General features: G+C 52.7%; 1 protein-coding gene across 1 annotated transcript in view; it reads left to right on the top strand.

Annotated features, from left to right (window-relative positions):
* Window positions 1–21,881, top strand: part of SDK2 (sidekick cell adhesion molecule 2) — a 189,974-nt gene that overhangs the window by 120,411 nt on the left and 47,682 nt on the right. The window contains exons 18-28 of the mRNA XM_021711624.1: window positions 708–855; window positions 2,887–3,027; window positions 5,567–5,748; window positions 6,491–6,606; window positions 15,301–15,496; window positions 15,670–15,768; window positions 16,196–16,387; window positions 17,763–17,884; window positions 18,627–18,736; window positions 18,853–19,003; window positions 21,369–21,606. Of these exons, the coding sequence (XP_021567299.1) occupies window positions 708–855; window positions 2,887–3,027; window positions 5,567–5,748; window positions 6,491–6,606; window positions 15,301–15,496; window positions 15,670–15,768; window positions 16,196–16,387; window positions 17,763–17,884; window positions 18,627–18,736; window positions 18,853–19,003; window positions 21,369–21,606 (1,695 nt within the window). The remainder of the gene's footprint in view (window positions 1–707; window positions 856–2,886; window positions 3,028–5,566; window positions 5,749–6,490; window positions 6,607–15,300; window positions 15,497–15,669; window positions 15,769–16,195; window positions 16,388–17,762; window positions 17,885–18,626; window positions 18,737–18,852; window positions 19,004–21,368; window positions 21,607–21,881) is intronic.

Here is a 21,881-nt window from a genome sequence, read left to right as displayed (position 1 = left end):
GGGTTCGAGACCCACCTGGGCAGGCGAGACCTCATCTCTACAATAAATCAAAAATTAGCGGGGCGTGGTAGCACGCACCTGTAGTTCCAGCTACTTGGAAGGCTGAGGCGGAAGGATCGCCGGAGCCCAGCAGGTCGAGGCTGCGGTGGCCGGGAGCGGCCACTGCACTCCAGTCTGGGCGACAGAGTGAGACTCCAACTCAAAAAAAAAAAAAAAAATAGAGATGGGGTCTAGCTATGCTGCCCAGGCTGGTCTCAAACTCCTGGGCTCAAACCGTCCTCCCGCTTCGGCCTTCGAAAGTGCTGAGATAACAGGCATTTGCCCACTCTATTTTTATTTATTTTGTTTTTTAAATCTCCAAGTCCCAGAGCTGTGAACTCTAAAATAAGCAGGCATAATCTGAACCGTGTTTTAAACACGGTTCACCAAGAACTCATCAATTTGAGGGTGGAAAAGATGAATGCATCTCGTGAGAGATGCATTCCCATGAGACCTTGCTTCCTCCCAGTACCCTTCAGTCCCATGCCCCAGGGTCACACGGGCTCATGGGACCTAGAAGAATAACAGGGCGGGCCTCCTGGAACAAGCCAGGGAGGTCCCCCTTGCCAGCATCAATGAGGCGGGACCCCTGCTGGGAGTGGGGAGTGAGAAACATGCTCTGTTCACCCCAAGATGCCCACTTCTGCCTCCATTCTCTGCCCCTGCAGATGCCCCCTGGACCATCCTCTTAGCCAGTGTGGACCCCGAAGCCACCTCGGTGACGGTCAAGGGCTTGGTTCCCGCCCGCTCCTACCAGTTCCGTCTTTGTGCTGTCAACGATGTGGGGAAGGGACAGTTCAGCAAGGATACAGAGAGGTGAGGGCAGTGGCTACTCTTCCGGGGGCCTCTCGGGGACTCCAGCTGGGGGTGGGGCTGCACCTGAGCCGCCGTGGTGGGCTTTGGGCTCCGTGTCTCTGCCCCACTGGTCTTCAGCCTCTCCTCTGTAGAAGTGGACTCACAGTTCTGGGAGTGTTTTAATGGTGGAATGAGAGGACGCAGGTAGGTAAAGCACAGGAGCACGGGGTGAGCACTGACCAAAGGCACCATTCCCGAAATTATGAGCCGTGCAAGTTCAAAGCTTCACCTCAGCTCTCCACGCTCCAATGGCTGCAGCCTCACTGAGCGGACGAGAAGCTGCCGAGGGTGCCAGGACTCCACAGAGCCCCACAGCCAGCACTCTGCACGGTGCCAGGCCAGTCTGGGGAGCCCACAACGCTTTTAGAAAATGATGGAAATAGAATAAAAACAGCCGGTAATCCGTCTCGAAACATCCCACTGTGATACCCATGTGTGCAGAAGGCGAATTCTTTCCACCCCAGCCGGGGAGAACCTTTCCTGGGAAAGGAGCCATCGTGCGAGAGGTCAGGGTGACACATCACAGACACCAACACTGTCTCTGGGCTCTTTTTTAGGTGCCTATGAGAAGACCCCGTCTTAAATCAATCACTGTGGTTTTGCCACAGTTCCAGTAAGCCTGGGTCTCTCTAGCTTTCACCAGGGTGATACCGCTGGGGTCAAGACACTCACGGTGGGGAGCAGTTCCCTCTAGGTGTCCCCCACCCTGGGGATAGGAGCCCCAGCTCAAGGGAAGGGGTGGGGGAGGAACAGGAGTGGGTTAGGAAACTGCAGATTCGCGGCAGGCCCTCCTCCATCTGACAAGGAGACTAGAAACGCCTGGACCGTGGGAGGAAGAATTTAGGCTGGGCACCTAGAGGGAACTTCCGGCAGGGAGAGCCTGGAAACCCAGCAGGCATGGTTGAGAGAGGAGCTACTGTGTGATCGCCAGAGGGCTACGGAGAAGGGCAAGCCGGCCGTAGGTGACAGCCCAGCATGGAGAGTGGGTACAGGAGAATGCATTTACTCACTGCTTATTGAGCACCTACTGTATACCAGGCCACACTTGGACCTCTAGAGGTAGGACAGGAAGTGACCAGATGAACAGACCCAGCCCACCTGGAAGCACAAGATGCCAATAACAGAGAGACTCAAAGTGCGGGGGAAGCCACCCTGCAACCTCTCCTGCCCTGCCCTGTGCTGTGTGGACGGATCCTTCTTCCCAGTGAGTCTTCATCCTAACAGCCTCTGGAGTCACCAAGAAGAAGTCCAGCCCCCTTACTGCAGCCGTTGCAAAAACACAGGAGTGCGTGGTGTGCTTTGGAAAGCTATCCATCAGAAAGCGCAAACATCAAAATCAACAAAAAGGAAAAGACATCCATCAAAAATAATTAACTTTTGTTTCTAATGGATACATGTCAGTGATGTGAAAAATACTCTGAGACAGAACACCCCGTCCCCCAGCGATGCCGGGGGAGGAATGCCACAGCGTGTGGCTCCTGCAGGCGAGTGGCTGCTCGTGGCTGTCTCACCCACACCCCATGCCCGCCCTGCTCCTGGCCCGGGTTCGCTGGCCAGGAAGGGAGGCCTCGTTAAAGCTCACCACCAGCGGGCGACTGGGGCCTGGCTGCTTAACACCCCCTTCAAAACACTTGAACACTTGTGACCTCAGTGGCCCCCCAAAGTGGCTTCTTTGACAAGCGGGAAACCGAGGCCCATACCCCATACCTGCACCCAAAAAATAGACACTTTTGTTGCCTTATGGTGTTTTTTAAAAGACATACACACACTGTATCATTTGAGCCACAACCAGTCTTGTCAGGCAGACAGGTAGGGCTTTACTGTAATCCCTTGACAAAAACAAGCTCAGAGAGGCTGAGTGGCTTGCCGGAAAACACACAACAATGGTGCAGAACCTCACGGAGGACAGAGTAGGGCAGGGTTTGGCCTCCCCGTATCCCGTTAAACTCCTGCGTTTCCCCCCAAGAATAAGAACATTGTTCTCTGATCCAGGATCTCCCTCCCCGAGGAGCCCCCCACGGCCCCGCCCCAGAATGTCATTGCCAGTGGCCGGACCAATCAGTCCATCATGATCCAGTGGCAGCCGCCTCCAGAGAGCCACCAGAACGGACTCCTCAAGGGCTACGTCATCAGGTAGGTGTCCCCCACCCTGGGGACAGGAGCCCCAGCTCAAGGGAAGGGGTGGGGCAGGAGCAGGAGTGGGTTAGGAAACCATCTGACAAGGACCGGGAGACTAGAAACGCCTGGACCATGGGAGGAAGAATTTAGGCTGGGCACCTAGAAGGAACTTCCGGCAGGGAGAGCCTGGAAACCCAGCAGGCATGGTTGAGAGAGGAGCTACTGTGTGATCACCAGAAGGCTACAGGGGAGGGCAAGCCGGCCGTAGGTCAGGACTGATGTGGGACTAGGCCTGCAGGGAGATGGAAGAAAGGGGTAACTACTCACGGGGCCAGCCACCTGGGACACCAAGGATAGGACTTTGCAGACAGATTCCTCTCAAGATAGATCATGCGTGGAGAAGCCAACAGGTGAAGAATTAGTTGAAAAAATGGAAGTTCTGGCTGAGCATGGTGGCTCCCACCTGCTAGCCAGCACTTTGGGAGGCAGAGGCAGGAGGATTGCTTGAGGCCAGGAGTTTGAGACCAACCTGGGCAACATAGCGAGACCTCCTCTCTACCAAAAAAAAAAGCAAAAATTCACCAGGTGTGGTGACACATGCTTGTAGTCTCAGCTACTCAAGAGGCTGAGGTGGAAGGATCGCTTGAGCCCAGGAGGTTGAGGCTATGGTGAGCCATGATCCTGCCACAGCTCTTTAGACTGGGTGACAGAGTGAGATCCCAGCTCACAAAAAAAGAAAAAGAAAGAAAAGTGAAATTTCTTTGGCGCCTACTGGAAAATGAAGCTCATTTTGCTACTTTGCTAGTGACCCAGAAGAGGGCTATAAAGGATCACTAAAATGCGATATTCATGAACTCAAATCATCATGGTATTTGAAGTTACTGAGAAGTGTCATCGATATTCCAGATTCCCTCTGGTTGCAAAATGCTAGGCAACTTCATGTCTCGTTCCTACCCATGTGCACCTCACAGCGTTGGAATTCTCCAAACGTGGAAGGCATGATCATTGACTTGACGGCCCCATTATCAGTTGATTTTGTTACAGGTTTTTGGTAAACCCTGAAGGGGAGTGGTTCTCAAAGTGTGGTCCCTGAACTAACAGCGTCAGCCTAATCTGAGAGCTAGTCAGAAATGCAAATTCTCAAGTCTCATCCAAGACCTATGGAACTAGAAACATTGTGGGACCGGTCCAGCAGTCTTCGTTTGTAAAAGTCTTCCAGGAGATGGTGGTGTACACGAAGGTTTAGAGAACCACTACTCTAGGATCGTGATTCATCAGCATCCTTTGGGGTTCCTCATTTTCCAATAGTTAGACTCTAAGGTCTGCACGCACCGCGGTTCCCAATGAGTTATCCATCTTCCATATATATAATGCCCCCAAATTTACTTGTACAGATCCCATTTCAGTATCTTGCGTCCTTTTTCCCAGTGGAGGTAGAAACAGGTAGAGTAGACAATCCCAGGCATTTCAGTCCACCTGCATGAGTGACTAACCAGAGGGAGAAAGAAAATGAGCCTGACCTTCAGGGACTACTCCCCGTCAATGACCTCTCGAGACCTGTGAGAGCTGCCCCAAGGACTCTCAGTGTCCCCGGTTAGTCGGCCCATCCTGTTCTTCCCTGTCAAAAAGAATAGTCCAGACACATTCCTAGACCTGCACTATCTAGTAAGGTAGCCATTAGTCACCCCTAGCTATTTAAACCGCAGTTGACCCTTGACCAATGCGATGCTTGTGGGATCCAACCCCTCAAGCAGTTGAAAAACCTACATATAACTTTCGACTCCCCCAAAAATGTAACTACTAACAGCCACTGTTGACCAGAAGCCTTACCAATACCATAAGCAGTCGATTAACATGTATATTTTAAGCAATGATGACATACCTTTTTCTTAATTTTTTTCAGTGTTTCTAGACTATGTGGTTCATCCATGAGTTTTTTTAAATCGTCGCAAATTTCCCAAAAAGTTCCTATATTTATTGAAAAAAAATCAGCATCAAAGAGGACCTATATAGTTTAATCCCATGCTGTTCAAGGGTCAACTGTAGTTAAAAATAAATCAGGCCAGGTGCAGTGGCTCACACCTGTAATCACACCATTTTGGGAGGCCAAGGTGGGAGGAGTGCTCGAAGCCAGGAGTTCGAGACCAGCCTGGGTAACATAGTGAGACTTCATCTCTACAAAAAAATTCAAAAAATTAGCCAGGCATGGTGGTGTATGCCTGTAGTCCCAGCTACTAGGCAGACTGAGGCAGAGGGATCACCTGAGCCCAGGAGGTAAAGGTTGTGGTGAGCCGTGATTGTGCCACTGTACTTCAGCCTGGAAGACAGAGTGATACCCTGACTCAAACAAATAAGCAAGCAAACAAATGAATAATAAATCAAACTCAAATGCAGTTCCTTAATTGCGCTAACAACTGCATGCACTAGCGACCATCCTGTTAGGCAGCACAAATGCAAAGCGTTCCACCATCGTGGAAAGTTCTGCTGACCTTTAAAGAATGCCCTGGTGAGCTGAGTCTGAATCCTCTGCACCCCCCCCCCACCTTCCCCTCAGATACTGCCTAGCTGGACTGCCTGTTGGGTACCAGTTTAAAAACATCACAGATGCTGATGTCAACAACCTGCTGCTAGAAGATCTCATCATCTGGACCAACTACGAGATCGAGGTGGCCGCCTACAACAGTGCCGGGTTAGGTGTCTACAGCAGCAAAGTCACCGAGTGGACACTGCAGGGAGGTGGGTAGAGACTGTCCTCAGACCAGTAGGTGCTTCCCTTTTTCCTGGATCCCAGGCTGGTCGGGCCCTTTGCCTGTTGGGCCCTTTGCCCGTCGTCGGGCCGTTTGCCTGTCCCACCTTTGGCCTGTCAGGCCCTGTACCTGCCAGGCTCTTGGCCTGTCGGGCCCCATTCCTATCAGGCCTTGTGGCCAGTGGGGCCATGTACCTGCCGCGTCCTTTGCCTGTTGGACCTTGTGCCTGGCATGCTCCGTGCCTGTCGGGCCCCTTGCCGACCCAGTCCTGAGAACCACGGCCCGTGTGTCCTGTGCTCAGCAGGCCCCGCTATTGCACTGTGAGGCTGGAGCCACCACCTGGTGCCCACCTACCCCACAGGGTGTACGGACTGAGGGGAAGATGAAGATGGGGTTGGTTTGGCCCGGCTGGCTTGGTGAGAGCCAGGGCCTTCGGGCATCTGGGGACCTTCTGCAAAGTTCACGTTAACTGAATCATGAAAAAACCTACATGGGCTGTTGCACCTGAGAGCCATCCCAAGCATTTTTCATTTCCATTGCTTTTATTTACCGGACCCCTGTGAGAGGGTGGTTCAAGTGTTACCAAGCCCAAACGAAACCAGAGACAGTAAGAGGTCATCTTAAGTCTACACAGTGAGGGGGCAGTGGGGAGGTCTGTGTTTTCCCTGCTGAACTGGGCAAGGGACACCCACAGAGCTCTGCACCCCACCCTGTTCTCTGCTCTCCTCTAGTCCCCACGGTCCCTCCGGGCAACGTGCACGCGGAAGCCACCAATTCTACCACCATTCGCTTCACCTGGAACGCCCCCAGCCCCCAGTTCATCAACGGCATCAACCAGGGCTACAAGGTACGTGGGGCCTCGCCTGGCCCAAGAGGAGGCAGCTTCTCTGTGGGATGAAGGCGGCTGTGGGGTGGGGGGAAGGTGAGGGCAGGGGCGGGAGGGAATCCCCACCTGCTTCTGAAATCATCGGCTTGAGCCAGGCCCAGAACACATGACAGACACAGAGGCACACGGGCTTTCTCCAAGGCCACACACAGACCATGGGGACGGCGGCCCAGAACCTTTTTAGCGTGGGTTGTAAACAAAACCCAGCTTATTTCGGGTCCGGGAAACCTGAGGGTAGCCATGGCCCCAGCCGAAAAGCCCTGTATCCACTTCTTATCACCTCATCCTGGCTCTAACAGGCCTCCTGCTTGGAAGTGTCTTCTCGGACTGTACTTGACCCCACAAAGTGTGTGGTGAAGAGCCCAAGATTGGGCTCAGACAGATTTGGGTTAAAGCCCAGCTCTGCTCTTGTTGGCTGCCTGGACACGTTCTTTAGCACGTTTGAGCTTCAGCCCTTTGATCAATATTTACTGAGCACCTACTCTGTGCACAGGTGAAGATGGAGTAATACCTGCTTCTTAGGGTTGTGTGAGGATGAAATAGGGGAATATTTGTCATTTATTCAGCACGATGACGAACACATAATCAGCCTTCAGAAATGATTTTAGTAGTAGTGGTGGTGGTGCGTGCATTTGCTAGGCCGCCGTAAGTGCCACCGTAAGCCTGGGTGGCTTCAGTATCAGAAATGTATTTTCTGGCTAGGTGTGGTTTCTCGCTCCTGGGATCCCAGCACTTTGGGAGGTCGGGGAGGATTGCTTGAGCCCAGGATTTCAAGGCCAGCCTGAGCAACATAGTGAGACCTCATCTCTACAACAAATCAAAAAATCAGCTGAGCATGGTGGCACGCATCTGTAGTCCCAGCTACTCAGGAGGTTGAGGCAGAAGGATCGCCTGAGCCCGGGAGGTAGAAGCTGTGCTGAGCCAAGATCATGCCTCTGTACTCCAGCCTGGGTGACAGAGAGGAAGGAAAGAGGGGAGAAGGAAAGAAAGGAGGGAGGGTGGGACGGAGGGAGGGAGGGAGGGAAGGTCTTTTCTCACAGTTCTAAGGGATGGAAGTACAAGGTCAAGACAGGGTTGGTTCCTCTGAGGCTTCTCTCCTTGGCTTGTAGATGTCCATCTTATCTCTGTGTCTGCATCCAAATGTCCTCTTCTTATAAGAACACCCAGCATACTGGGTTCAGACTTACCCCAATGACCTCATTTAACTTTAATTAACTCTGTAAAGGTCCCCAAATGCAGTCATATTCTGAGGAACTGGAAGTTAGAGCTTCATCATATTAAATTTGCAGGGACATAGCCCACAGCAAATAATAATAGTAATAGCAGTCGTCGTAGTGGTAGCATGTATGCTGTAATCGTCACTATGCTAAACGCCAGGACTTTTCAGCCATCCTGACTTGTATCGTAGACTCTGGGCCCCGGGCCTGGGTCTCTCCTCTCATTCCAGTCTTGTGAGGCCTTCCCTAAGGGAACAGAAGACAGATCACAGAGTGAGAGTTCGACCCTGTTTTCAAGGGGTAGTGCCTGTCCCAGCAACGGGGAGCAGATGGCAGAGTGCCGTCCGCTCCCTCCAGATGTGGGAATGGAGGCATCTGAGGGGAAGCCAGCTGTGAAGGGAAAAGTGCAGCAGGGCTTGAGCCCAGGGATCTGGTGACCCCTCTGCACCATGCTTACCACCACCGAGATTAATTCTAGGACTCAGCCCTCCTTCCTCCATGTTGGAGGAGGCTGGACAGGAAGGGCCGGGGATTGGATCACCAAGAGAATTTCTGCCGATGTTTCAAGCAAAGAAAGGAGGGATGGTCCAGGGCCAGGTCCATCCCAGATCCACCCCAGCCCTGGTGCCGTCACTCCAGGAAAGGCGGCGAACCCAAGGCCAGGCAGCACTTTCCTGGGCAGGGAGCTACAGCTGAATGCTCAGCGCACTCGCTGGCTAGAAGTCTCCTAATTGGGACTCTGGGGGGAGGCAGGGAGGGATGGGAGGCCAGCATTTTGAGGAGCAGAGGAGCTGGGTTGGGAACAGGGAGATATCCTCCTGCTGCCAATTCCAAGCAGCAGTTTTATTCTACATGTGGGAGGGCTGAGCTACAAACTTGGAAGGCAAACAGCCCCCCAAGGGCCAGGAAGGCCAGCCAGTGGCCAGGACAGTTAGGGTAATGGCCCATGGTGAACCAGAGCAGAAGGAGACTGCGGAGGCCACCAGGTTCCCAGGTCCTGTGGGTTCCCAGCCCCCCAGTAGCTGCTCCATGAAGGTCAGCAGGAATTAATTACCCAGATGTTTTGACCACAGGAGCCAGGGGAAGAGTAAGGAAAGCTCACACTTCTGGGGCACTTTCTCCATGCCAGGCAGCATGCTCAACGCTCCACATAGGCTCTTGTCTCGTGCAAGTGGCACAAGCTCCCTAAGAAGTAAGCATTATTTTCGTCACCCCATGTAATGGAGAAAGAAACTGAGGCATGAGAGGGAAGTCACCCATTCAAGGTCACACAAAGTGACAAGGTCAAAGCAAAACTCAGATTCAAACCAGAGCCTGCACCTTTCCTTACATTAAAAAGAAAGCCATCCCTAGCCTGAGAACATAGCAAGAACTCATCTCTACAAAAAAAAAAATCTTTTTAAATTAGCCCGGTTGGGGTGGTGCATGCCTGGAGTCCCAGCTACTCGGCTTTGGTGAGCTGTGATTGTGCCACTGCACTCCGGCCTGGGTGACAGAATAAGACCCAGACTCAAAAGAAAGAAAGAGATAGAGAGAGAGAGAGAGAGAGAGAGAGAGAGAAGGAAGGAAGGAAGGAAGGAAGGAAGGAAGGAAGGAAGGAAGGAAGGAAAGAATATTATATTCTTAATTATAAAATAATCGAATTATAAAAAAGACAATTTTTTTTTCAGTACTTCCCTGGAATATTTTGAAGCAAATTCTAGGCTCTGTATCATTTCATCCGTAAATGTTTCCACAGAGAAATAGTATAGATGAGGTCGCTATTTAAAACAAGACCACAATAGCCACATTATCATTATCATGCCTAAAAATATCAACAGTGCCTTTCATATCATCGGATATCCAGTCAGCCTTCAGATTGCCTTGATGGCCACATAATTTCTGTTACTCGTTGGTTTACTTGCTTTAGGATCTAAATGAAGCTCATGCAATGGTCGTTGGTTGGGGGTTTTTTTAGGTCTCGGTTGATCTGTAGATTTTCTCTTCTGCTCTCCCCTTTTTTTTTCCATGTAATTTATTTGGTGAGGAAACTTAGTCATTTGTCCTAGAGAATTTTCCACAGTCTGGATTTTGCTGATTGCATCCCTGCGGGGTCATTGAGCACATACCTCTGAACACTGTATTTGCAGTAAATTGGAACTTAAAGCTAGAGGCTAATCAGACTCAGGTTTGATGATTTTTGCTTTTCAAAATATTACTTCCTCGATGGCATTGAGAAGGCACAAAATCCGGCTGTCTCCCTCTCACTGTGGTGTCGACCAGACAGTCCTTGTGTCTGGAGCTATTATTCCAGTAAGGACTATACAATGAGGGTAGGCAGATATTGTCATTTCTTCTTGATTTATTAGCTGAAATGCTTTTTTAAAAAAAAATTTTCCTTCTGTCAACTTTTTAGTTTCCTGAAGGTTCAGTTCATCTCAGAAAAGCAGGGTAAATGCTCAGTTTGTTTCTTTTTGTTGCCAATTCTCTGGATAATGAATCAGTTCCTTTGTTTTGGTTTGGGTTATACTATTATACCTAAGGATTTTTAAAAAAAAACACATCTGATATGTTTCAATTCACTACCATTATTATTCTTTTTTATCCTATGATATTTTTCATTTTAATTTTTGTAAAGACAGGGTCTCGTGCTGTCGCCCAGGCTGGTGTGCATTGGTCCAATCATAGCTCAGTGCAGCCTTGTCCTCCTAGGCTCAAGCAATTCTCCCACCCCTGCCTCCCAAAACGATAGGACTACAAGTATAAACCACCACCCCCAGGCCCATTATTATTGATGCCAAATTCGACCCATCATTGGCCTCTTCAACTTGATTGAAGAGTCCTCTTGACATGGTCCCAGTAGTCTCTGACAACTTCCTTGCAATCTGGTATGGCAAGAAGTTGTAAACTACATATACATATTCCCTAAACTGTGCCAGGGACCAGCCAATTCTTCTAGGAGCTCTTGTTCCTCTTACTAGGAAATGAGAGTTAGATACCATAATCTGGTCACTCAAGGTGCTCCTCACTCCAGGAATTGTTGCTGTTTCTAGGTTCTATTAATGGATAACTAGGAAATCCTTTTTTAAAGATAAAATAGATACAGATACTTTCTATTCCATTTCACAACTTATACACTTTTTCATAAACTCATTGGTCTTCTGTCTGTATCTCTTTTCTCCATGCTGAAAATCCAGTTTATACGCCAATATATTTACCCACCTGCTTTATCCCACAAAGACACACAACAGTTTGAGATTACTATCAACACTATGATTACTGAAAACAGTTTCCAATTATTTACAGTTCATTTTGTTCTTAAGTGTATCCCTCTAGGGATGCACTTCACATCATCGTGCTGCAAAGTCTTTTGAAATTGTTTCACTCTCCATAATTTTGCTGCAACTCCAATACTCTGTTCAGTTCATTTGCTTCATTTTTTTTCTTTCAGTTTTTAGGGATTGATTTTTTAGTTTTATTTTGTTCAATAATTATGTAGAATATTTACATGATTCCAAACTCAGGTCTACAAAACCAATGCGGGGAAAATCAGCTTGAACCCTGGGCCTCTTGCTTAAAGCATGAGTTCGATTGCTTTTTGTTTGGTTGTTTGGTTTGGTTTTTTCCTTCCATTTTATTATATACACAAATGGAGCAGGGCTGTCTTATCCATGGCATGGGTTCCACATTCATGGATTCAACCCACTTCAGATAAAAAACATTCAAAAAGAAATCATGCCTGTACTGAATATGTACAGACTGTTTTTTCTTGTTGTTATTCCCTAAACAATGCAGTATAACAACGATTTACACAGTAGTTACATTGTATCCGATATTATCAAGAAGTAATCCAGAGAAAAGTTAAGTACACCAGAGGATGTATGTAGGTTCTCTGCAAATACTACCCATTCTCTATCAGGGACTTGAGCATCTGTGGGTTTGGGTACCAGTTCCCCTCCCCCACCCTCATGTAATCCGAGGCATGGCTGAATGTGCTCCATAATGCACAACCTCTCCTTGTTAGAAAGATGATGATGTGGACTGGGTGCAGTGGCTCAAGTCTATAATCCCAGCACTCTGGGAGGCTGAGGCAAGAGGATTGCCTGAGCCCGCAGGCTTGAGACCAGACTGGGCAACTTGGTGAGACCTTGTCTCTACAATAAATCAAAAAATTAGCCAGGCGTGGTAGTGCATGCCTCTAGTTCCGGCTACCTGGAAGGCTGAGGCAGAAGAATTGCCTGAGCCCAGCAGGTTGAGGCTGCAGGGACCGGGAGCATGCCACTGCACTCCAGCCTGGGTGACAGAGTGAGACTTTGACTCAGAAAAAAAAGTGTGAGCTAAATAAATGGTTTTCATTTAAAAAAACAAAACAAGAAAGAAAGATGATGTGCTTTCCACACTCTCTGAACCTTGCTTCTTTTTCTTCTTATTGTTTTGCAATATAACCTGGCGATCAGCCAGTAGAAGTGTGTAGAGACATTTCTTGCTCCTGTTTACACCTGTATCATATGCCATCGTGTGACCTCCCATAGTTTAGTCAGCCAGCCCCCTAGTGATAACATTTTGATTGTTTCCAGCCTTTGACTACTACAAACATCCTTTCTGCAGTGAGTGGCTTTGTGCATACAGTTCTATTTTCTCAGTATAGCTTTGGACTAGATTTCTAGAAATGAAATTGTTGAGTCAAAGCATAAATGTGTCTGACATTTTTCTACTATTTTCAAGTACCTCTTGTTTGATTTATTTTTTATTTAACTGTTAAACAAAATATATTTATAAGATTCAAAGAATGAAAAATAATAAACATATAGCAGAAAGCCTCTGGCTCGCCCCAATTTCCCATCTGCCTGGTTCTAAACTCCCCCCACTCTAATAGCCACTGCCATGGGTTTCTTACACGTCTTTCCATGTTGTTGTGTGTGAACCCACGCATGTGAAAAGAGGTAGAGAGATCGAAGAGGGGAGATGGAGAGGGAAAGTGTCTCCTCCCTTTATGTCTCTCCAGCGGTGGGAGGCCGCACACCCACCCCACACTCCAAGCCCTGTGAAGTATGGTCCCCACCAGGGACGGGAGCACGTTACTTGTCTGCTCCTTGCAACCCTGCGAGACCGTGATGACTGTCCCCTAGAACTGCCTGAGGCTCAGAGAGGTTGGTAACTTTCCCTGGGTCACATGTTAAGTGACAGAGCTGGGCTCAGGTTCAAGGGTGCAGACTACGGACTGCGGACTACTGACTGCGCCCTCCTTCTCCACGCTGGCTGCGCAGTCTGTGCCTCCACCCCCGCCACCGGCAACCCCACCGCTCAGGCACGAGGTCCTCTGCTCTCTAAGGGGAAATGGCGTGTCCCAGGAACCCGGGTCTGTGCTCATTCCCCAGAACACACCCCAGCCCTGCTCAGGGGAGCTCAGTCTTCTCCAAATCTGAGACCAAGGTCCGAACAGGGCTCATCGACACTGACCCCAACTAATGAGGAGAGGGCCCCAAGACATCACCAAGAAGCCCTCAAGCCTCGCCCAGTCTGTGTCCCTGCGAGAGGCAGAGGTCATCACGAAGGTCTCAGGGTCCACACATCTGGCGCCAGCTCCTGGTGGGTCCATGTGTGAGGTCCTCAGCCTTCCTGAATCTCGGCTTACTTTTCTGTGACGGCGTAGGGCAGAGATGTCCATCTGCTCTTCATTGTTATGAACGAACGGGACTGGTCAGGGATGGACTTACACCAGCTTTAGACACATAGGCAGAGCTCAGCAGACCGAAGCCCTGATGTGGTTTACCTGAGCACTGAGTTTCCGTCGACGGCCAGAGACCAACCCCTTCGGGGCAATAGATAATACAAAAGGCGTTCTCCGATCTCTCCCTGTCCCTGAGAGGAAGGCCTCTCATCTCTCAGCCTCCTCTTCTTCAGGTGCAAGAGAAGGCCAAGTGACTCACATCCAGAGTGAATCCTCTGAAGAGGCCACAGAAAGCCATGGCCCTGCTGCATCTTGGGCTCCAGGTGTGGAGTGTGGAACCATAGGACGATGAAGTCAATATCCTGACCCCACAACCCACTACCCTGTGCACTTTTTCAGGGTCCTTTTTGTGGGCAAGGCCCGGTGATGCTGTCTTAAGATGCCTATAAAGACTTTCTCCTTTGTTTTTTTTAGAAAATGGTAGTGATTGTAATTGGCCTAAGTCCAATAAAATAATATTTACCCAGATTTTACGCTTGCTGGGGAACACACCACACAATTAATTCTAACAGCATAATTAATTCAAATTTACATTAATTAAATTAAATTAAAACATTAAACTTGTTTCTTAATCTACTCCAAAGAAGTTGGGCAATTTAATTGCTATGAAACAAGATAACCAAAATAAGGAGGATATTTAACATACTTATTAAATGCCACTTAGTATTTCTGTTTAGTATTTTTAGGGCCTAATTAGTGTCTAATTAACTTGCTATAGGCTATCTTTCCACAATACCAATTAAATTTCAAAACAGCCTTTATAAACACACGGCCATGAAAAGCAGAAGATTAAGCATTGTCACAGGCGTGAGTTAATCGGGAGACATTGGCACGGTATTGTTTTATATCTATAAATACTCGTACTTATTAAAACCCATCAAGTGTTGCTTTTCACCATTAATTGCTATTTAATCAACTTCAAATAAATGAGGAAATCTCTGAAGCCAGCTGTCACTGCTGGAGACAGATGACAGGCCCAGGAAGCCGGAGCGCGAGGTGAGAGGGCGAGAAGGCGGGAGGGAAGCAGGGCGTAGGCGACTGGCAGTGGGGTGTGAGCAGCGGAGACTGGAGAGAAAGTGATGGGGATCCAGATGGGGCTTTCTCGCTGAAGCCCCACCTCTAGGCGGTGTTTAAGCCTGAAGTCCCAACTTGGAAGGTGTGTCAGAGGATAACAGATACCCACAAACTAAAGCTCCCTGCTCCATAGGCAATGACCCTCGGAGATCTCCAGGGCAAACGCCCAGCTCATGCCAGCTGTGTGATACAGTGTGAGCGACTCAGCCTCTCTGAGCCTGAGTTTCCTCATCTGTAAAACCCAGGGCCGGCTCTTCGTGGTTGTGTAATGTGTGCTCTCATCCAGGGCCCTGGGCTTGGTTCAGTGCTCTACTGCTGTCATCTTGAAATTCCGAATAATGTTCAAACAAGGGGATCCCCCATTTTCACTGTGCACCGAGCCGGTCCTGGTACAATGCCTCCCGTGAGACTCGGGGAAAGCCTTCTGCACGGTGCTCTGGACGGGCTCAGTGGCTCCAGAAGTGGAGAAGCACACCACAGTGAACTCCAGTGGCCTGTGGGTCCCCTGCACGGCCTGTCCCTTTTCTGGGAGGAGTCACCCCAGGGACCTGGGCTCCTGGACCCAGTCCGTCGGTGGGCTCAGCCTGTGGGAAAGGGCCTGGCCTCTTCCGGAACCTCCTTGCTACCCTGCCTGAATGACGGACCTTTCCCCAGCTGATCGCCTGGGAGCCCGCGCAGGAAGAGGAGGTTACCATGGTGACCGCCCGGCCTAACTTTCAAGACAGCATCCACGTGGGCTTCGTGTCCGGCCTGAAGAAGTTCACCGAGTACCTCACCTCCGTGCTGTGCTTCACCACCCCCGGGGACGGGCCTCGAAGCACCCCTCAGCTGGTGCGCACCCATGAGGATGGTAGGCAGCACCCCGCCCCTGCTCCCTCGCCCCCCCCCCACCCAAAGCCAGGCTGGGCGCTCCGGGCAGGCGGTGGTCCCGGTCTTGTCTCCCCCGGAACACCGTGCACATGGCGGTCTCTCTCTGGCTCTAACTGGCGTTGGGGGGGCGGGGGGGGCGCTTTGGGGATGCAGTGCCTGGGCCCGTGGGACATCTAAGCTTCAGTGAGATCCTGGACACCTCGCTGAAGGTCAGCTGGCAAGAGCCCGGAGAGAAGAACGGCATCCTCACAGGTAGGTACGGCGGAGTTTGTGAACCAGAGGGTAGGACGGAGGCGGGAAAGGTCAGCTTGTCCATCCCCTGCCTCTGAGCTCATTTTCAGCAAACCCTCCCAGCCAACCCTCTCTTTGTTAGAAACCCCCAGGGAGGCTCTCGGCGCCTTCTCTCCCTAACACATCCCAGAGCCTCGGGCCCCAGGCCTTCGGCTGCAAACCCGGTGGCTGCCCCGATGGCTCTCCCTCCTGCAGTCCCACCAGCAGTTGGGACGGAGGCCAAGCCTGGGACCCTGGGCATGATGCCGGCAGCTCCCACCCCCCTGGGCCCCGTTGCCCACGCCGTGGGTCTGACAGCCAACCTAGGGGAGAAGTGGGAAGTGGAGTCGAGGGTCAAGGCCAACTTCGGGCACTCCAAGCTCAGGCCGCCGCTGGGGGCTCTCGCCAGGGTACCGGATCTCCTGGGAGGAGTATAACCGAACCAACACCCGCGTGACCCACTACCTGCCCAATGTGACCCTGGAGTACCGTGTCACGGGCCTCACCGCACTCACCACCTACACCATCGAGGTGGCCGCCATGACCTCCAAGGGTCAGGGCCAGGTGTCCGCCTCGACCATCTCATCTGGGGTGCCTCCAGGTAGGTGGCTTCAGGTAGGACTCCTGGCCTCTGGTTCTCCTGAGCGGCATCCCCTCCGAGAGGCCCCTCATCTTTCCGGAATATTGGCTTTATTCCCACAAGGTTCTCCCCCTCCCTCGTGGCCCGTGGGTCAGAGCCTTCTCCAGAGTAGGCTGAATTCTCATGATCCTAGCCTCCGGCCGGGGTCTCCACAGGCTTCCTGCTGCTGCTTCTCATGGCTCTCAGAGAGGCAAAGGCCCCCAGAGGCCCCACCCCTGTCTCATTTACCCCTCTGGCCCCTCCCTCACTACCCATTTCACACCAGGTTCCCCATCAGGCAATGGTGTCTGTCATTCAGGAGAGCAATTCCCATGGCACCCGGGAAGTCCAGTTTGGACACCAGCCTGTGGAAGTGTTGATGAGAGGTGGCAGGGCATGGTGGGAATCGTCTTGGGCCCGGCGTAAAGAGCGGGCTGATGTCTGGTCTCAGCTCTGCTTCCACCAAGCTCTGCGGCCTTGAGTAAGTCAAGTGGCCCCTTGGTGCCTCGGTTTCCCCATCTGACTGATAGGGAGTTGGACTAGATGACCATGTGGTGCCGTTCCGACCAGTAAGGCCATGCTTGTATGACCTGGCCAACACTCCTCAACCTGCCCCTGGAGATGGCTGGAGTACCTGAGCTCCGGAGACCGCCAGTGGTAGTAACAGTCATACTGACAAATATCCGCTAGTTCACTGGGCATGGCGCTAGAGCTTTGTACACATCAACTCATTCAGTCCTCACAACAACCCTCCTGAGGGAGATGTCATTTTCATCTCCACTTGACAGAGGAGGACACAGAAGCACAGAGAGGTAGGTAACTTGCTCAAAGACACACAGCCTGAAAGTGGTGAAGCTGACTTTAAACTCAGACAGTTCGACTCTGGTATCTGTGCTCTTTCAGCCTGAGCCCCGAGAGCCCACAGTATTACTGGATGGAAAATAGGAGCTACCTCCTGTCCCCACCCATCCCTCTTGCCTTCCTCAGGGTGTGTGTGGAAGGGGAAAGGGTTGTTCCCGTTTGGTTTATTTTCTCAGCCCGGCCCCCTCGTGACAATCTACTCACATCCCGAACTGCGTACGCGATCAGGTTTCCTGGCCCTGGGAGCTTTCTCTGGGTCCTGGAGGGCCCCGTCGGCCCCCAGATCTGTCATAGCCACCCGCATGAACATCATGCATGCACCCTAAGGCACAGGAACAAAGTTGTGATGTTGGCGGGCGGAGGCCTTGGCCTTCCTTCTCCCAGACCTTTCCCAGGACTTGTGTGACACACAGGCCCCTCCACGCCCCAAAGTCCTGTTCGATGTGGGGGTCCGCTCTCACCCGATCTCCTCTCCCACGCTGTTCTCCTTTTCCAGAACTCCCAGGGCCCCCCACCAACCTGGGCATTTCCAATATCGGCCCCCGCTCCGTGACCTTGCAGTTCAGGCCGGGCTACGATGGGAAGACCTCCATCTCCCGCTGGCTGGTAGAGGCTCAGGTGAGGCTTACTGGGGAGCCGCCCTGGGGCCTGGGCAGCCCGTGCCCTCGACTGCAAAACTGCACGTGTGTTTCAGTCTTGTGGATTTCACTTGCAGCCGTCATGGCCAGACAGACCCCAAATGCTCACACTTTCTCGTAGTGTCTCTCCTTTCATCTCACCTACATGTGTGAAGACACACACACACACACACACACACACACACACACACACACATTAATCCCCTCCTGGGCCCGTGGGGTACCTGGCTGGCCTGGAAAAACACCTGGTTGCTGCCTGTGCCCTTTGCACCCATGGCTCTCAACTTCGGCTGCACCCAGGAATCATCGGCACAGTCAACACTTCAATCCCACCTCCAGTGGGTGCAGATTGAGCTGGTTTGAGGGGCTACCTGGGTCTTTAGAAGCACCCCAGGGCGTTGGGGCAAATTGTCTGGGCAGCTTGTTAAAAGCACAGATTCCTGGACACCACCTCCAGGGATTCTGCTGGGCTTGGGTCCAGGGCAGGGCCTAGTGCTGTGTTTGCAGCAAGCCATCTCTGAGACTCCAGTGCAGGAGGTCTGAGTCACACCAGCAGCCATGTTTCGGAGCCTGGAAAGATGGTGGCCCCACTTGGTGCCTCCCAAGTGAGCCTGGGATCTGAACCAAGACCTTCCCTGGACAGAGCTTGTGCTCCCTAGGAGCTAGGGCTCAGGGCACGCTGCTCGTGGCCCTGCTGACCTAAGGGTCCCGCCCTTTTCCAGGTGGGCGTGGTCGGGGAGGGAGAGGAGTGGCTGCCCGTCCACCAGCTGTCCAACGAACCCGATGCCCGCTCCATGGAGGTGCCGGACCTCAACCCCTTCACCTACTACAGGTAACACGACGGGCCAGGGCAGCAGCCCCGGGGCCAGGGAGGGCTGCCCGGACAGGGACAGGGTTCGGCTCTGGGGATCCCCCTCCCGGTCCTGTTCATCTCTTCTCCCACCTCAGCTTCCGCATGCGCCAGGTGAACATCGTGGGCACCAGCCCACCCAGTCAGCCTTCCAGAAAGATCCAGACCCTCCAGGCACCCCCAGACATGGCCCCAGCCAATGTGTCTCTGCGCACGGCCAGCGAGACCAGCCTGTGGCTACGCTGGATGGTGAGGCTCCCTGGAGGGTGGCGAGTGGGATGTCTCCCCCGCAGACCCTGCAGAGCGGTCGGTCCTTCAGAGACGGCGCCCATCAGAATACCCCCAGCACCTTTCTCTTTTCTTTATTCCCTTTTCTCCACTTCTTTCCTTACCCGGTAAGGTGCCTGGGGACCAACCTTCACCCTGTGAGGTGAAGTAGCTAGGAAATGCTGTTGACCGACCACGGCCAAGTGCCAAGCAGTTTACATTTCTCTTCCATCGGATGCTCTCATAGGATCACAGCTAAGAGAATTGAGGCTCAGAGAGGTTAGGAATTTGCCCAGGGCCACAAAGCTCCCAAGCACTGAGTCTGGGATTCAGGGACCACGCTAAGTCACAGAGTGTGCCACAGATCAGTGCTGCTGTATTAAGGGTCACGACCACGAGTGACCCTGCACAAGGTGATAACACTCACATGCTGAGCCCTCCTCACCTGCCAGGTGCTGCTGTTCTGAGTATGTCATCGAAGTCAGGCTTTGAATGCCCTCAACAGGGCTATGGCCGTGGAGCGGTCCTGGTCTCCATTTTGCAGATGAGGAAACTGAGGTAGAGAGAGGTCCGATAACTTGCCCAAGTCTCCACATCCTCCCACACCCTGTGATGAACAGCAGGGCTGAGATCCCAACCCGGGGGTCCATAGCCACAAAATCCACAGCCCTACCCACTGAGCACGCTGCCTTCTCATCCTCAGGCAGACGGGAGCCATCCTGTCTCCCCCAGACTCCCTGCACGGGAGTCACACGTTTCCCAGCACGGGTCCCACAAAGCCGCAATCCTTAGACACGTAAGCGTGCGGACCAGCACCCCACGCCACGCTCCTTAGAGAGCCCAGGACACAAGTATAGAAAGAGCCTGCTTGATTCTACCTTGCCAGACCTGCCTGATCACATAACTCCTTTGTTTCCACGGATGATCTCTCACTAGTTCTACCAAACACAACTTGCAAAACGCTCTGCATGGTTCACAGTGAAGCCATTATTACGTTTTCCTGTGTGTGGAAAGGGAGGAGCAAGTGGCCGGAGGCTGTGACAGCGCTTGGCTCTCCGGCCCTTTATAAACCTTAGTATCATTCCCTCTCCCAGGGCAGCCAGCGGCAGCCAGCGCAGAGCAGAGCTGTCTCGGCCCAGCCCAGCGGCCAAGTGCTCCGCGGGCAGTCACCCTTGCACGCAGCCTCTGTGACCCTACCGCCTCCTGCCTCCTCGCCCCTGGTCCCTCCACCCCCACCCTGGCCTGGCTCTCCGCTTCCCTCCTGAATCCCACTTTAAGATTTCCAGATACTAAAAGGCAGAGTCCAAGGCCAAAGGCAGGGGCTGAAGCAAAGACAGTGAGGCAGTTCTGTGCAGTGCAGGCCCCGGGCACCTCTCAGGCCCCACTTAATGGTGCATGGTCCGTTACCTTTCCTCGGCAGGTAGGGGAGCGGGAGTGTGAGTCCAAGTCCCACCTTGGCTCTCAAGCCATCATCGATCGCTGTCTTAATGGTCTTTGGTTGGCCTCACGAAGTGTCTGCAGGACTGGCAGGCAGGAGGCGGGGAGCGCGGGGTGAGCGGGAGGCCGGGGCCGAGGGAGGAATGGGATAGAATGGGTCAGCCCACCGACCGCGGAGCCTTCGGAGCCCCGGGAAAGCAGGATGGGGGAGGCGAGGGGTGGGGATGTCCCGCCCAGCTCTGTGCCTTCCAGAAGATGGGCAGAGGCCAGGCCTTGAGTTCGCACCTGCCGCAGACCCCAGGCTCCCCCGCCCAGTGCATCCAAACAGCCCTGAACAGGTGCCTGCAGCCCCACCAGCCTCGTCTTGAGGCCTGGGAAATAAATCTGTCTTTTCGATGGGATCCAGGCAAGAAAGGGAAGGCCGAGAATGCAGCAGGAGAGACTGGAGTTTGAGGGTCAGAAGGACTTCCTGCTGGCGGGTGTCCCATCCACGGGTTCCCTCTTCCCATGCTTGCTCCTCCAAGGGCCGACGTGAGCTGAGGTCAGGTGTATAGACAGTTAATGTGTCCCGGCAGCAGAGACAACCAGAGTCAGAGGTGACTATGCCATCAATGTGAGGGACAGACAGCCTTTGTGGGTCCCTCAAAGGCCCGATTCCCTTGGCAGAGTAATAAGTTTGTCACAGCACAGAAAAGAGTGGGTGCTGCTTCTCCCTCATCCTCCCTGTGGGGAGATGGGATCATCAGAAAAGCCACACGTTCCCAGCCACACTCGGCGAAAGCACCTCACGGGGACACCCACAGGTCGACAATGGGCGGGGAAACCCTGAAGGCTCCCTGGAGGAGGGGGCACAAGCCCCCAGCCGTGCCAGGGCAGCTCTTCCCTCACGGGGGGCCTGGCCTCTCTGCAGCCTCTCCCGGAGATGGAGTACAACGGAAGCCCAGAGTCGGTTGGCTACCGGATCAAGTATAGCCGCTGCGATGGCCACGGCAAGACACTCAGCCATGTGGTCCAGGACCGCGTGGAACGGGAATACACCATTGAGGATCTGGAGGAGTGGACAGAGTACCGTGTCCAGGTCCAGGCCTTCAACGCCATTGGGAGCGGGCCCTGGAGTCCCACGGTGGTGGGCAGGACCCGGGAGTCAGGTACCGGCCCCCTGCACCCGCCGCCCTGTGGCCCCCGCCCGGCTCTGCGCCTTCGGGCCATCCAAGGGCGTGCAGGCTACAGCTCTGACTCAAAAGCGGTCTGAGCTCATTTCCTGTCTGTGCTCAAGGCCGTGGCCCAGCGTCCTGCCCCGTGGCGGCGTCTACAGGAACCTGCAGCTGCTCCTGTCGTCCCAGAGAGGGGGCCCCTCCATTGGGGGATAGTCAGGCAGTCTTCAGACTATCTGCTCCCCGACCTCCGCTTTAACCCAGACACC

This window comes from Carlito syrichta, unplaced genomic scaffold, assembly GCF_000164805.1.
Source record: "Carlito syrichta isolate Samal-C Ts95f unplaced genomic scaffold, Tarsius_syrichta-2.0.1 Scaffold302417, whole genome shotgun sequence".
NCBI classification, from domain to species: Eukaryota; Metazoa; Chordata; class Mammalia; order Primates; family Tarsiidae; genus Carlito; species Carlito syrichta.
This window is presented reverse-complemented; position numbering and strand designations above follow the sequence as displayed.